The sequence below is a fragment of the Helianthus annuus genome, chromosome 13, assembly GCF_002127325.2.
Source record: "Helianthus annuus cultivar XRQ/B chromosome 13, HanXRQr2.0-SUNRISE, whole genome shotgun sequence".
Taxonomy (NCBI): domain Eukaryota; kingdom Viridiplantae; phylum Streptophyta; class Magnoliopsida; order Asterales; family Asteraceae; genus Helianthus; species Helianthus annuus.
In genome coordinates this window covers 77344770-77361830 of record NC_035445.2, presented here as the reverse complement: position 1 = coordinate 77361830, position 17061 = coordinate 77344770, and the positions used below count along the sequence as shown (strand labels likewise).

The following is a 17061-nucleotide window of genomic DNA, read 5'->3' as shown; positions in this document are numbered from 1 at the left end:
GGTTATCCCTCATAGGTTAGTGTCATTCACTTACTTTGGGTTGTGCTCTTATTACCCTTGTATCTTTGCTTACTTTGTAAATCTCAACGTTTTTACAAGTTTAAACACAAGTTATGTAAAATCCAAATAAACATAAAAACATATGCAACCAGTCTAACCAGGGCGTTTTGAAATAACTAAGCATGGCACATCAGCCCATTAACTAGGGAAACCCGCACCGCCTAGTTATTGGGGGGGGGGGGGGGGGGGGATTCACTAACTCGCCAATCTCTCACTGCATCCCCGTAAAAAAAAAAAAAAAAAAAAAAAAAAAAAAAAAAAAAAAAAAAAAAACCTTAACGGAGTTGACTTTTTTCCGAATTACAAACTAATTTTTAGGCTTTTGAATTTTGATCTTAACGAGGATACGAGTCGATTGATGTAAAATTTACTTCCAAACGACGAAAATGGTGCTTCAATTCAGGTGCTTAAACTTCCACTAAACAGAAATCAAACCGTCTGGAGTACTGTTTCGAGGTAAGTTTTGCATCAATCGACCCGTATCACCATTCTAATCAAAAGCTCTAAAACATAAGTTTGTAATTTGAAAAAAAAAATTGAACTCCGTTAAGTTTTTTAACGAAGCTATAGTTAGAGAAAAATACTTGAAAGGTGGGACTACCTTTGGTAATATTCAAAAGTTGGACTGCCGGTGGCCAACCACCTCTAAATGGAACTATCAAAATCCAATTTCCTTTTAATTTTTGTTTTAGTTATTCGTATTGGGTGTTTAGTTATTCTCCTACACCTAGCTATTAGATGTTTAGTTATTGCTCAAATTCCTACATGAAATTGATATGACAATGGACTAGTTAATCCACATCACATAGTCTTAGTCTCGGAACATTGTCATCTACTAGCGTAGACTTTACCGTGTTCATTCGAAATTAGTTCCTTACACGGGCAAGCATGTATTATTGCACAACTACACTCGAAATCTAAGATTCAACTGAACCTTCCACAATGCAAGTCATGACACTCTTCTACAGCATTCACTTCCCTGCCCTTTAACGAATGTAGGTAATGTGCAATTATTATTTAGTACCCAATTTGCTTGCATATCCAGCATGTCACTTCCCATTTGTTCTTCGAGACTGACCTTTTAACATAAACCCACCTAACTAGGAAAGAATACCCCTCTGTATTCTCTCAAAGTTATCACGGTGACAACACACTTTCTTGTTTCTTAATAATTGAAAAACCCAGTAGAAGTTAGATTCAACCCTATGATCTCTGTCTCAAAACGCTTGCAACTGCGTTACACCCTTTAAGGTTGAAGATGAGCTAGTTTGGCGATTATACCTTTTCAAAAGAAAAAAAGGTGATTTGTACACCGCCAGTTCAGGCAACTTATAGTTAAACCCGTAACATAAACATGGACAAACTCCCATTTCTAGTCTATTAGAAACAGAAACCACGATAAAGACAAAACAACAGGAAGATGACGGAAAAACCAAATATCTGTGTTGAACTGAACCATGCCACAGAACCAACAAGCCAGAAGACCAGTTCCAGTCTAACAATGTTGCAAATGAAATTGTATGAGAATCACTACAAATAATCCCGATTACAGGTGTGTTTGAGCAGATGAACAGCTGGCTCACAACGAATGGTTATGGTACTTATGTAGGACAGACAGAGGATGCCTCTTGACATGTTATATGTCTATATCTACTCACAGCCACCTAGGGCTGGCATATCGTGTATACTTGTACACGATAATACACGATACACGAAATCCCATACACGAACACGACACGATAAGGTTTCGTGTCCAGTTTTTCATACACAAACACGAAATATTTTTTAACAGGTATACACGATAATTACCTGTTAATACCTGTTTACTAATGTTTCAATAATTACGTATCTAGGATAACCTGTTTAGTGAAACAAAAGTTGTCAAGTTCACAATAGGCTTAAATAATGCATAAACGCATAATCCGTAATAAGTTTGAAATAAAATCCATAAATGACAAATCACAAAAGGTTTAAATAATTCACAACATCCGTTCAAAACAATGTAAAGTTTATTGGAATGGGAACGAGAAGGGTTAGGGAAACTAGAAAGATAAATGATAAAATCAGGTTTTCAAATCACATGGTCACACTAAATTATATTTTTATTATATTAAAATTGTTAACATGTATTAACAGGTACTAAACAGGTAAACAGATATTTTACCTGTTTAGACACGAAAATTAACAGGTATTTTCGTGTCTACCTCTTTAGTACCTGTTAAGGCCATACACAATACCTATTAACTTTGTGTAGGTTAGTGTCGTGTATTCGTGTACGTGTCTAAAATTGCCGGCCCTACAGCCACCGACCAAGAGCCTACGCCACTGGCTTGGCTTGGTAATCTAATCACTACTTCACTAGACACTGGCCTCATCATTAGGATGCTTCCTAGGATTCTATCACTAATCTGTAGGTCATAAACGAACCTAATGTTCAGTGAACAGCTCATCGGAAGGTTCGTTTATATTATAAACAAACAAACATAAACAACCCCTAAGATATCTGCTAGACGGACTCGAAAAGCTTGCAAGTTACAACCACGCCACCCCCTAAGGTTGAAATGAACTAGTATGGCAATTATATTATACTCTTTCAAAGAAAGAAAAAAAGGTGATTGTGCACCACCGGTATAAAGCAACTTACAGTTAAACCCATCGCATAAACATAGACAAGTTCCCATTTCTAGTCTATAAGAAACAGAAACCACAAGAAAGACAAAACAACAGGAAGATGGCAGAAAATCAAATATCTGTGTGAAACAAAACCATGCAAGGCCAAGAACTCCTAAGGAAGATGATTTGTGCACCATCGGTTTTAGGCAACTTACAGTTAAACCCGTCACATAAACATAGATAAGCTCCTATTTCTAGTCTAAAAGAAAAAGAAACCACAAGGACAAAAAAAAAAACAGGAAGATAGCAGAAAATCAAATTCCTGTGTGAAACTGAACCACGCAAGAACTCCAGAAGACATATAATTCAGAAAAAAACTGAAGCCAGAAGACGTAACAATGTTGCAAATGTGTGTCTAGGTGAATCATTATAAGCAATTCCAGTTAGAGGCGTGTTTATGATACTTATGGTTATGATACTTATGTGGGATAGAGAATACAATTTTACATGTTATACTTGTATGCTTATATCTACTTACAGCCAACGACGTCAATCACTAGCCACTGGCCTAGTAATCTAATCACTAGACACCATAGAAATAATCAAGAAATGAACATTGGATCCAGCAGACAAGACAAGACAAGATAAGACAAACGATTTAGAATGAACACATTAACAGATCATCCAATACGAAAATACAAAATTTTGAACACACACTATCATTAGTTCCATAGTAGTTATGACATAAGATAAAAGGTAAAGTAACATCAAACTGTTCCACAAAAAAAAAAAAACTACTAGAAGTTTTAAGTTGACAACTCACATTGTATCATCTAAACAAGTATGAATGACAAAACAAGAAAACGATCCTCTTTCTCAATATGCAACTTCAAAGCTCGAACTCCTCGTCCCTTAGAGCCATCTCAGCCGCCTCTTCATCCTCATCATCAAGAACAAAGTACTCATTTTTCTCAACCGGCCTGAACATGTAAAACATCACCAAATAAAACACAAGACTCGCAATCTCCTCCGCTGCACTAGACACCCACTGGTACTTATACGCTGCAATAGTCTTCAACGCAAAAACAACAATCCTCGTAAAATACAAGTACCCAATAACCACTATATAAAACTGCCTAAACAAAGTCAACTTCGCCAAATTCCTCGCAGCCTTCCCGTCAGTCTTCGACGTCTCCCTCAACGACCTAATCGACCACACAATCGGGAAAATAATCGCGCAACAACAAATAATATCCACCAACAAAAACACCTGATTCCAAGTCACCCAATCTCTAATAAAAGGACCAGTCTCCCCTATCACTATCGAAGCCACATTCGCCAACACCTGAAGCGGAATCACAATCATCAAAACCTTCTTCTCCTTCTCTTGCAAAAACGGCTTCAAAAACGACCATCCGGTCCCAATCAACACAATCACAGTGAACAAAAGCACAACCCTAATAAACTGAAATATGTAAAACAACACATCCCATCCATGAGGAGTACCAGTAACCTTCACATAATGTTTATCCTCTGCAGCACAGATCAAATTAAGCGCTTTCATAATAAGCAATCCGCCCATTAACAAATGGATCCGGTGAACAGATCGCTTGTTTTTCAAACACAACGAGATCCAAAACCCTAGAAAACACAAATACACAATAGAGAAGATAAAATACAGTGACGGAAGCTGCGTGAGACCGGCAGATAGATAATCCTTAGCTCCGTTATCCGTATTATACAGTTCTGTACGTACATCCATCGTTACGAGCGATTCAGGGTTACAATTAGCGAAAAACAGTGAGTATTCGTTCGGATACGTTACTGGATACGATTTGTTGAACGATGAGTGCGGCGGAGGTGATAGATCTCGGAAAGTGAAGAGTAACGAGATGAATTTTGAATCCACAACGCAGAAATTAGGGTTTTGTTGAAGTTCTAGAAGAACTTGAATCAGAGATTCTTCTGACAAGAGGAAGAACCCTAGGCGAGCCGGATCCGGTTGCGATAAGGAGGAGGTGACGGAGACGGAGGAGATCGCGACGGAGGCGAAGCCGGTGTGTGTGAATCCGAATTTTTCGAAGAGGATCATCGGACGGTTATCGGATCGGATCTTGAGAGATTTGATCTCCGCCGTTGATGGAACGGTTAAGAGGAAGAAGAGGAGAGAAAAAGCGGTGACGATTTTGGTGGAAATCGTCATTTTTGGGGTTTCCGGCGGTGGTTCACGGCGGAGGAGTGGTGTAGAATGGCGGAGGAGGAAATAAAAAGGGTGAGAATTTGCTAAAATACAGATGTGAATGAGATTGGAAAAGGGATGATGTGAGCCGTTTATTGTAATTTACTCAATCTGATGGTTGATCTGAGCCGTTGGATTGATTGGGTTGACAGCGTGGAATATCGTAATCATCTACTGGATCTATGGTTCTATACCGGTTGGTAGTTAGTTGCGGTTTTTATGTCATATACTTACTTATTGTTGATTTTTTTTGTTGTTTGATATAGAAATGGAAATTGTAAGCTAAGCCTATGCGGTGTGGGGCTCGGCCTGGCCCGGTGATGTCTCAAACACCGCCCTACCGACATTGGAGACGAGCACTACAAGACAAAACCATCCTCACACACACGTATACATACAACTCATATGTATATATTTTAGGTTCATCCCTCATTTCTTTAGTTTAATCCACTTTCCCCATCCTCACGTGGATCATCCTCCAAGGATGAGCCTCTATCATACCGCATAGCCTAACTATTTTGTGATCTAAATCGGTAGTTTGGTAGTTTTTAACTAACAAGAAGAAGATGTATATTTTAAATAAGATGTTGAAAGGCAACAAGATGTATATTTTAAATATAAGATGAGGTTCATGGTCAAATTGTGTAACGATTCAAACAATGTGATAAAACAAGAATAACGAGGTTGTATTGACTAGCTATTATCAAATCAAGAATATATCAAGATAAGTTTTATTGTCATGTTAAAATAAGATGAGTGATAGAACTAATTGTTCTATCAAGTTGCTAGACGGATGGATCAGAACAGTTATAAAAACCGGATAGTTTTATAAATAGCTTAAATGTGTAAAAATAAACAAAACATTAATATAAATCATACTTACTAGTTAATTAAAACAATAATCACCCCCCCTTTCAAACACCCCCCCCCCCTTTCCGGTTTTTTTTCCATTCCTTTTTTCACCTTCCATCACCACTACTATCATCAACCACCACTCACTGTCGCTGCCACCCCCACCCCCCATGCCACCGCCACCCGCTCGCCACTGCCACCACCACTAACCCCCGATTTAATTCTTTCGTCTTTTCCTGCCTACCAAAACAACTAAAAGTAATAATTCATTTTATTTCCACATGATAACAAAACAAGCAAGGTAAATGGTAATGATATATTTCATTCGTTTATCTATTTCATTACCTCTCCATTCCATTACCCTATACCAAACACACCATAAGCTAAAAGTTTAATATTTGAAGATCGTTTTTTTTTTTTATTTTTTTTTTTTTTGCAACAACCTGACTCATAGAATTGGTTAACAAATTCTATAAATAGCAAGTGATTTTAAGTTCACAACATTACCTTTTCATTTCAACGCTATTCTATTAAAAATTGGTACGCGTTTAGGTGTGGTCTCTATAGTCTTTAAGTTTAATTTATAAATTTAGTATTTTAAACAATATTAGGGGTAGGGTAGGAAATGGGTAGCTTAATCGTGTTCTAGGTGTGGATGATCACCCATGCCTAAACTAGGTGGGGTTTCTCAAAGCCGACCACGATGATGACTAGCAAGTACCCCACCCCTTACTTGCCTAAGATTACCTTAATTCCTAGGGGGTAAAGTTCTAATCACTTGTAGTATCACCTAGAGCTAGGGTAAGTTTTATGAATGTTTTACTATATGAACATGCTTATCTAAGTTGTAATTGTCATGAATATGTCTTGAAAACTCATGATTAGTTTACGAATCTGATATGTCATAGATAAAACTTCGGCATACATATACATGTATGTAGGGGACCTTCTTATCGGTAGGTACATCGACATGTGGTGTAGTTAGGTTTGACTATATTAGGATGCTTATCACTGCAGGATGCCAGTGGTGAGATCGGGTTATAACGATAATTACATAGGCTGGTTACAAGTCATGATTGTACTAATGTGATTTTACGAAACTTGTGTATATTCATAAACTCATCAGCATAAGCTAACGTCTATTTTAAGCATGTATCGCACGTCACTCTTGACTGGGTCGAGACGCATGTCAATAACCAATGGAAGTGATGATTGTTTAGAAGTCAGACTAGGGATTAGTGTGATATGATGTTATATTTATGTTTCGCAGACAATGTAAATTGTAGATTGACATCTGCATTGGTGAGGTGTTATTGTTGGGCCACACGACGTGTAGAGTTTTTCACAATCGGTTTCGAGAATAAATCCTAGGTTGCATGTGGGTACCACTAGCTATACCATTCCTTGTATTTCGGTACCGAGCAAATTCAAGAACGGAGGTGGGCATTCCACCGATGATCTCATTCAAATCCATACCCCCTCTCATTTTTCACATGACTAATCACCTCATGCCCACCTACCTATGCCTTTTTTTAGGATGGGTGAGAAGGAAAAGACCCATACCCTCCCTTTTGGGATGTAAAAGACGAAACTCAAATATAGTGATGTGGCGCTAACGTTAAAGATAGAGAATCGTAAAATGAGTGACAAGAAAAAGTCTCCTACTATGTTGCCTAATTCTAGTAGAATGTTACTTAATAATTAGTAGTTAATTAATCATGTATGTATGTTAGTTATTTTAGTATGCGGTTCTTTAGTACTTAGGCTTGTAAACAATACTTGTTATCACTATGCGTCGTAAAAGATAAAACAAAGTGAGAATTTATTATGGTTTATTTCTAATAAAAGAAAATTTTAGTTCAACCCCATATTGTCCCAAACAAAAGTGAGAGTTTTAATAAGACGGCCGTTTCAAACAAAACCCCAATTTAATTTGAACCCGTTTTGACCTCAAACAAAACCCCAATTTGATCTGAACCCGTTTTGACCTGGCACATTAGACCCTAACGTGCCGGTCCTATAAGGCCTACTCTAGATCAAGCATTATATATAATAGAATACTTAGAACCTCAATACACTTTTATAACCATTACTATATACTAAAATACATACAATAAGAACAATCCCAGGTGTAGCATATTAAGACCCACCCAACCTAGAGTACAACCATCAATGCACATACAAAATAGTACAACAACTAATGCATATAGCAGCATCTCAAAACATGCATGCCTTCTCTCTCCCTCTGGAAATATATATATATATATACATATGAACTTGTAGCTGATTTGATACAACAACTAAGTTGCAATAAGATACCCTCAGGTTTAACTTTTAAACCATCATACTTTGACAATTTGCTCTAAACAAACCCTCATTTATGTTAAAATACAAAAAGAACCCTATACTTTGCAAGAATTGCAAAGTTTTGAAAAACTTTGTCCAAAATCATTTATTCTTGCAAAACATGGTATTTTTATTTGCATTTATAACAGAACAATGGTTCATTAGCAGTGAAGAATCAGATGGCATATAGTTTCTTGAAATCATCATTTTCGGAATCCGAGTGTATGGAAACCGATCCCGATAGCGACTTGCTACTCCTCGCCGACCGACGTATACTCCTTAAGTTGTTAGCCTCGATCCGATGCATGATCACCCAGTAACACATTGTTCCTAGTGTTGATGCCAATGTCACTGACCCTATAACCGCCACCCCAACCGCCAACCACCTCTCGTTTCCCACAACGACAAACGAAAGAGCAAGAAACGCTACCGAAACAAAAACACATGCTAACCACATTAACTTATTGATAACCGCCATCACTTGTTTCTTAGCCCGTCGTTCCACCACCACGATTGACGTCTGAACCACCACCACCGCTAGCGATATGAATAGCGCAAGTGAGTCGAAGATCAAGAAAACGATAAACTCGGGATTTCCAGATATGTTTGCTTCACCTAACGTTTTATCAACAGGGGGCGGTTGGGGCGGTTCCGATGATCCATCGGCGTATTGTCCGGGCAGTTGATATATGGCTGCAAAGGTTACCGTAGCGATCAAAACCGCCACAACAGTGGTGGAGTTGATGGCATTGTTGAGGCTTTCATGGTGCATTCTGTTTATACGTTTTCCGATCCCTTTAACGCGTTTGTGAGTTTTGAGCGTGTGCTCGAGTTGGTCATGGACCTCGTGTTTTATGTCGCTTACAGTTTGTTTGAGTTCCCGAGCCGCGGGGTTCATTGGTGGTGGTTTTTTCAATGACTTTGCATTCACAACTCCGTGTTCTCGTAAGACGGTTGCGATATCGGGTCGGGTAAATTTCTCTGCAGTATCGAGTGCGGTTTCTCCAGATTTGTTGATGGCGTCTTTTTGTATTGTTTCCTTGTGACTTAGCAGTGCTAGAACAATCTGCAAATTGAGAACCATGAAATTAAGCAATGTTCATGAGTTTTGACTTTTGAGGACTTCAGAAGTCAAAGTCAAAGTCAAAACACCACACTTTGAAATTAAAATTGTAAGGGATTCTTTCCAACTTTTTCAGATTATTGGGAGGTAAGACAGTAAACTTCATAACAAACTACAGTTAGAGATAAATGAGAAAACTTCAAGTCTAAAAATAAGTATTTTGACTTAAAAAGTCAAAGTCAACTTTCTTGAAAGGAAACTATGACAATCTTAAGAGCCTTTGAGAAAATAGAGGCCGTGAAATCAAGCAATATTCACGAGTTAATTAACTTGAAATACGATCTGAAAAAAATCAAATTTAAAAGCTAGCATTTTGACCTCAAAAGTCAGATTCAAAGTCAACTTTCTCGAAATGTTACTGCAACATTAAACTTAGAGAAAACTGCCATTTTGGTCCCTGTGGTTTGGTCAATTTTGCCACTTTAGTCCAAAACACAAACTTTTTGCATCTGGGTCCCTGTGGTTTCAGTTTTATTGCCATTTTGGTCCAAAAATGAAATCAGGTCATATTTGTCTTATAAAATCCTGTTATTTTGTCATTTTCCGCAGGGGCAAAATGATCATTTCTTTTTTACAAATAAATACCATATTTTATAAGACAAATATGACCTGATTTGCCCCCTGAGGAAAATGACAAAATTACAGGATTTTATAAGACAAGTATGACCTGATTTCATTTTTGGACCAAAATGGCAATAAAACGGAAACCACAGGGACCCAGATGCAAAAGGTTTGAGTTTTGGACTAAAGTGGCAAAAGTAACCAAACCTCAGGGACCAAAATGGCATTTTACTCTTAAACTTATATCTCAAACTACAATTCAAACAAAACCCGAAAGTAAAAACTACCATTTTGACCTCAAAAGTCAAAGTCAACTTAAAACAAGAGCATAATAATCCATGATTACCTCTAAGCGACCCTTTCGTGTAGCTATATGTAACGCAGTGTTCTCCTTTTTATCAACCATGTTTATGAGTCCATCATCAGCCGCAATAAGTTCATTAACAATGTCAACACTTTGTCCTTTAGCAGCCATATGAAGAGCGGTTTGTCCCTTTTTATCCGCTCTAGTGGCGATTTCGGGTACTTTCTCCAAAAGCGCTTTCATTACATCCAAATGACCCTTTCGTGCACAAGAATGTAAGGCGGTTTTATGGTTGCTTTTGGCTATAGTCGCCATACTACTATTTTTCTCCAATAAGAATTTGACCACCTCGATATGACCTTGTTCACAAGCCGTGTGTACTGCCGTTGTGTTCGTTTGATCAAACGTCATTGAAAGCTCGGATTGTGATTCCATAAGAACCTTCAATATCTCTGAAAAGAAACAATCGGGTCAAGATTTAATGCAATAGGTCAATAATACTAAAGATTGAATTTTTAAAAAGTGTGGTATAACTTAAACGTGTGCAACAATGGGATGGTGAGACGTCTTGAATCATAACTTAAACGAGTTGAGTATAACGTTTCTAACCGTTGATTAACGGAGCATTTGGATGTGTTAAATCGAATAATCAGTTCCAAGTGTTTGACTAAACAGATACATTTCATCCAACACAAAATAGTTCAGAGGGGTAAAATAGTCATTCTGCACAGTCATTCGGAGGTCCAACCAAACAGCAACACTTACTGGCTCAGAGCCTCTTACCCGGTTCAACACTTATTGGTAGGGGTGTAAACAAGCCTAGAGACTCGAGAGCTACTTGGGATCGGCTAAGTTAAAAGCTCGAACGAGCCGAGCCTTAATGAGCCTTACTAGTTACTGGTTCAGATGTTGCCAAACGGCCCCTAAGTTACATTTTGACTTTTCAGGTCAACCGTAGGAACAAATGAAGGAGAATTCATGCTAAGTACATTGCTAAGGTTGTCAAGAGTTCATTATATCGCAAATTAACGGTTCTAGGAAAATGTTGCCAATCAATAAACGGTTCTAGGAAAATGGTAAGGATTGACTTTAGAGGTCAAACTTATTACTTTCCAAATTCAAGATTTCCTGATCATTAACATTTATGCAAAAATACCTAATCAACTTCTAGGCCTGATTGTTTGATTTGTCAAGAACTCATTATGCGGCCCCATATTAGCCGACCAACCACTACACGGTTTCAAGAAAAAGTTACAAGTTGACTTTTCAGGTCAAACTTATGAAAAAATGAAGGAGAATTTACTAGGTACAAGACTACAAGGCTAAGGTTATCAAGAACTTGTTGTGTCGCAAATTATTAGGTAAATGGAAACCGATCTAAGGGGCTATTTGGCAACATCTGAATGGTTAAGTGTTGAACCAGTAAGAGGAGGTCTGAACCATTAAGTGCTGAACCAGTAAGAGGTCTGAACCATTAAGAGCCTGTATAATGGTTAACCGTTTAGAGGCAAATGTCTGACCAACTCAGATTAGAGGTCTTTACCATTCAGACTCTGTATAAATCTTAACCATTCAGAGGCAAATGTTTGAACCATTCAGACCTCTGCTCGTGAAACAAACATTCTGAACCGTTAAGTGCTGAACCAGTAAGAGGTCTGAACCATTAAGAGCCTCATTAAGAGGTAAACAAACAACCCCTAAGAAAATGGTACAAGTTGACTTTGTTGGTCAAACTTATTACTTCCCAAGCTAAAAAAAATCCACCAATTTTATCTCTTTGTAGAAATTTATAATACTATTTGATCATATGATTTAGTTTTCCTTTTTTTTTCTCAAGAACCTCCTATATTAAATTTCAGGTCAAATTTACTTCATTTGACCTCAGTATTCAACAATTAATTAACAAAACAACTGACAACATATACAAAACAAGCATCATGAGTTTATATCGAAATCCATACCAAGATCGCCTTGTTTCGCCGCGATATGAAACGCGTCAAACCCGTTCTTCGCCTTGATCCCAGCAGCCTCCAAATCATAATACTTCATCATCTCTCTAACAAAATCCACACAACCATATTCTGCAGCCACATAAAGAGCTGTTTCGCCAGATTGATTCGTTTTCGACAACAATTCTTTCAATTCTTGTTCTCCTGTACTACTCAAAATCTCCATAACCGAATCCACATCCCCTGCTCTCACTGCTATATGCAAAGATGTATCATCTCTTTTCTCCATTGTCCGGTTTCTGCTCAGGCTCTGATGCCGGTTTCCGGTCACCGGAGAATCCATCTGACCGGATTATGATCGGAATCCCAATTCTGATGAGTTACAAAAGATACCCATATCAATCAAAGCTAAATATCAAGATTATTATCTTACTAACCATTACTTTTGGTGGGTATTTCCCTGTTCAGATCAAAGAACAGCAATTTTGTAAAAAAAAAAAAAAAATCAAAACTTTTGTTAGTTCTGGTGAGTTACAAAACATACCCATATAAATCAAAGCCAAATATCAAGATTCTTATGATATTATCTTAATAACCATTACTTTAGGTGGGTTTTGCTCTGTTCAGATCAAAAAACACTAATTTTGTAAAAAAAAAATTAATAAAAAAAAATTAAAACTTTTGTTAATTCTGATGATTTACAGAAGATACACATATCAATCAAAACTAAATATCAAGATTATTATACTACTAATCATTACTTTAGATGGGTTTTGCTCTGTTCAGATTAAAGATCAGTAATTTTGCTCAAAAATCAAAACTTTTGTTAGTTCTGATAAGTTACAAAAGATACCCATATCAATCAAACCTAAATAACAAGATTATTATCATACTAATCATTACTTTAGATGGGTTTTGCTCTGTTCAGATTAAAGATCAGTAATTTTGCTCAAAAATCAAAACTTTTGTTAGTTCTAATGAGTTACAAAAGATACCCATATCAATCAAACCTAAATATCAAGATTATTATCATACTAATCATTACTTTAGATGGGTTTTGCTCTGTTCAGATTAAAGATCAGTAATTTTGCTCAAAAATCAAAACTTTTGTTAGTTCTAATGAGTTACAAAAGATACCCATATCAATCAAACCTAAATATCAAGATTATTATCATACTAATCATTACTTTATGTGGGTATTGCTCTGTTCAAATTAAAGAACAGTAATCTTGCATAAAAATCAAAACTTTTGATGATCATAACCTAGAGATGAAAGAATCTTACATGGGTTATGAAGAATCTTGAAGAATCTATGAACAAATCACTCCATCCATGTGGGAAATTGCAGAAACAAGCTAATAATAATAAGAAGAAGTTGGGGATTTTGAAGAAAGATTGAAGAACAGAATTTGAAAGTCTGATGAGGAATAATAGGATTGAAAATGGTGGGTGATAAGCAAGTGAAATTAAATTAATAAAGTTTAGTAATTTGAAAGGATGGGAAGAAGAAGAAGAAAAAGTAGTTTAATAGAGAGAATAGTGATTGAAGCAATCAATCATATGCATCCTTTAGTGGTAGTGGTGGTCTTTCTTGCTGCATCACAATATTCGTTTTCTTATATGAATTTGACTGTTGGTGAAGTGAAAGAATTGAATTATCTTTGACCATGAGATTGTACTATTGTGGCATGTAACATGCTTTTCTCCAAAAAATTGTTTTTTTTTCTATATAGTTCATCTTAATTGTTTTTTTTATATATAGTTCATCTTAGATTTGAATTGGATGATGTTGGATTTATATGCGAGTTCCTAAAATTGGTAACTTTTTTACAGTGATGTTATTGATCGTCTATATGGGGTAAGATTGTAAAAGTATGAATAAAGTTTCACTAATGTGTCGATAAAGTTATGGCTTGTTTCGATAAAAACTACTCTTTTTAATATTATCTTAGTAATTTCTATCTACTTAGTTATCCTTTTTTTTTTTGAACGATCGAATTCTACGATTATAGAACACGACCAGCATATGCTGTAAAACCTGAAAACATATAATACAAATAAAAGAAACCCCCCCCCCCCCACACCCCAAACCAAACACTTTAGCTTACATGACTATATCTCAAATTTTAAAATCAACCATCTCTCCGACGCAATATCACTAAACTTTGATATAGCTTTTAACCATAAGAACGTGTCTGCTTTTATATCTTGTATAACTTTTCCATCCGTCTTTTGGATACCATTGAATTCTTTGTTATTCCTTGCCTTCCAAATGTGCCACATAGTAGTTTGGAACACTAAGTTGATTATTCTCTTCCAAGCGGTTGATCCTGAAAGAATGTTGATGCACTCCAAAGCTTCCACAGTTGAGATAAGAGGCAAATTCATGGGTAGTTCCGTCTAGGCCAGTATGTTCCACCAAATAGATTTCGCCATCGTACATGTGATGAGTAGGTGGTCAACTGTTTCTTCAAATGCTTCACATCTTGGGCTCCAATGGTGTTGGATTTCAACGCCCCTCTTTAGTAACTCGTCATGCACTGGAATTCTTCCCATACATGCACTCCAACAGAAATAATTGACCTTCGGAGGCACCAATCTGGTCCAGTACTTCCATTCTTCATCATTCTCGGCCGATGCACTCTTTTCAATTAGGTCTATCAAGCCCGCGATCGAGAAACCATCCTTGTCTGCTCTCCATATCCAGCGATCTGCACCTGCACAAAACTTGAAACCATATAAGACTGTTGACAAATTTGTCCATTCGGTCCGCTCACTATCATTATTCGGTGGCCTGGTCCAGTTGAGCCACCATTGGTCTTCGGATTCCAACTTGTTAACACAATCAACAATTTTTATATTTTTATTTTTTTAGTTTTATAAAGCTTAGGAAATTGTTCTCTTAACGTGCTATCCCCCACCCAGATGTCGGCCCAGAAACTAATCTTTGTTTCTGTACCAATAACTACCTTGATGTTATCTTTCATTATGATTCATGCTTCCGCCAACTCCTTCTCTATTGACATTATGTCATTCCATGTACTGGTATATTTTCTATTTAACGAAAAACTTTTGCTTTATCTTTTGCTTTCATGGATGGACTTGATGACTCTAACCCATAATGTGTTGGGGTTTCCCTTGAATTTCCACCACCATTTTACCATTAAAGCTAAGTTTGCCCTCAGTAGGTTCCCTATACCAGTTCCACCATACTTCCTAGGTTTTACCATTTTGTTCCATGCGATCTATCTAATTTTATTTTTTCCGTTCCTTTCCTGTTGTAAGGACCTGCACGAAATTGTCCTAAAACGCTCCGTAAGTAGAAACCCGGACCCCTAAAACCCTAATCCTTGTGAAAAACAAAGAAATTCAATTTTATTGGTCGCTCGCGGGCCGCGTAAGAATTAAGCTAAGCTTACGCGGGCCGCGACAACTTGTTGATGATCCGGATAAGCTTCCAGGCCACGTGTCAGACACGTGGCAAGCCTACGCGTGACACGCTAGCCCTATCCGTAGCTAGGGTGGCCCTCACGGGCCGCGTAAGACACTCTTCATGTTTATGCGGGCCGCGAGAAACTCAAATTTCAGCTATATAACGAGCAGTGCATGGCCTTTTCATCTGTGTTCGTAAAACTTCTTCAAAGATGAAAAATACTACTCAATTTCATAGATTTACATAGGGAAACGCTGCTACGATTACAGGGTAATAACTCGATCACTGCTACGATACAATGTCTGATCGATTGAAACCGATTCGATGGATGTTTAAGTGCTGCTTTGTCATTCGTCGTGAGGGTTTTGATTTCGTGAGTTTATCGTAAATGTTGTATTAAGTTACTAACCTAGTTTCGTGTGCATTGTTATTTAACTAAGTTACGAGGCTAAATCAGTAGGCAAAATTCTGTCCAACTAAACTTGCAATGTGAGTCATTCTCTTTTTATCAAATTGCTTTACAAAACCCTAAATGTTTTCCAGTTATATTTTGCAGTGATTAAGTCTTTGCTAATCTTTAATTTCTGGCAGTATGTGGGGGTTTTGTGCACATTACTACTAATGATTTATCACGTTAGGTGGGCGAGCCTAATTTAGTGATATGTCCACAGTCATATATACGGTCGAGTGACAACTGAACCAGCTAATTAATAGATAGGGGCAAATGTGAAAACTCTTAATGCTGTAAATAATAACAATGTGTCGTTTTGTACAAATTGAATGACTCGCCAGTATTTCCCCGCTGATAAAATCTTTTTAAACATGTTTCAGGTGATTTACTGTGAACCAGGGAAAAGTGTCGCGTAGCACTACAGCTTGAAGAAAGTGGCTTAGTAAAATAAATAAACATGTTTGGTGTAAACAGGGAATTTCCTCGTGAAATTTCCTTATTGTAAATTATGGGGTTTGTCCCAAAATGTAAAATAAAATAATTGGGTATTTTCAGTTTAAAAGATCCTGTTAAATTTCCGCTGCCAAAATAAACACCAATACCACAGGTTTCTGTCCCGCGGCTCCTGACGGGTAAAACCGGGTCGGGGCCCGTGAAAGAAAAAGGTGGTATCAGAGCCACTGATTTAAGCCAACTAAGTATTTAGAAATACTTAATTCTCCAAATTGCCATTCTGTGATTCTGTGAAAATTTAATTTAACAAAAAGATTTTTAACTTAAAATTGTGTGTGTTTCTTCATGTGTGCTAACAACATGAATGAACTGTCGGAGGCACTCCGAAACTTTACAATCCATACCACCGATATGGATATCATAGGAACCCAATCTGGCTACCAAGCAGATACTGAGGAGCCAATAATGTTCTAGGCCCAACCGCAGGAGAAACCAAAGCCTAAAAAGGATGAGAATCTTGGACTGGAAACGCGGACGTAGGAAGAAGCCAGCTGCCCAGAAGGTGAAAAAGACTGAGGATCCGAAAGAGAAAGGGAAAGGAAAGGAGATAGGGGAAAGCTCAGGTCAGGCCCAGGAGATGCCGCCTTGGGAAGAACTGGATCGCAAACTTGCAAACT

General features: G+C 37.4%; 2 protein-coding genes across 2 annotated transcripts; both read right to left on the bottom strand.

Moving 5' to 3' along the window:
- Positions 1-3330: 3330 nt before the first annotated feature.
- Positions 3331-5154, bottom strand: LOC110898257 (protein CANDIDATE G-PROTEIN COUPLED RECEPTOR 7). Its single transcript, XM_022145021.2, has one exon. The coding sequence runs from the start codon at positions 4874-4876 to the stop codon at positions 3563-3565; it is 1314 nt and encodes a 437-aa protein (XP_022000713.1). The 5' UTR covers positions 4877-5154; the 3' UTR covers positions 3331-3562.
- A 2671-nt stretch (positions 5155-7825) lies between these two features.
- LOC110898260 (ankyrin repeat-containing protein At5g02620) lies at positions 7826-13815 on the bottom strand. The gene is made up of 4 exons (XM_022145023.2): positions 13332-13815; positions 12060-12419; positions 10141-10550; positions 7826-9176 (listed from the first exon to the last, which is right to left on the bottom strand). Exons 2-4 carry the CDS (start codon positions 12388-12390, stop codon positions 8286-8288), a joined length of 1632 nt encoding a protein of 543 aa, XP_022000715.1. The 5' UTR covers positions 12391-12419; positions 13332-13815; the 3' UTR covers positions 7826-8285.
- Between the last annotated feature and the right edge of the window lie 3246 nt (positions 13816-17061).

What these genes read in the sequence shown, in the direction of transcription:
- LOC110898257 (XM_022145021.2), bottom strand. Translation starts at nt 4,876, where the DNA reads ATGACGATTTCCACCAAAATCGTCACCGCTTTTTCTCTCCTCTTCTTC.
- LOC110898260 (XM_022145023.2), bottom strand. Translation starts at nt 12,390, where the DNA reads ATGGATTCTCCGGTGACCGGAAACCGGCATCAGAGCCTGAGCAGAAAC. An exon ending in GGCGAAACAAGGCGATCTTG is followed by an intron (nt 10,551 to 12,059) that starts GTATGGATTTCG and finishes GTTTCTTTTCAG; the next exon opens with AGATATTGAAGGTTCTTATG. An exon ending in CACGAAAGGGTCGCTTAGAG is followed by an intron (nt 9,177 to 10,140) that starts GTAATCATGGAT and finishes CTCAATTTGCAG; the next exon opens with ATTGTTCTAGCACTGCTAAG.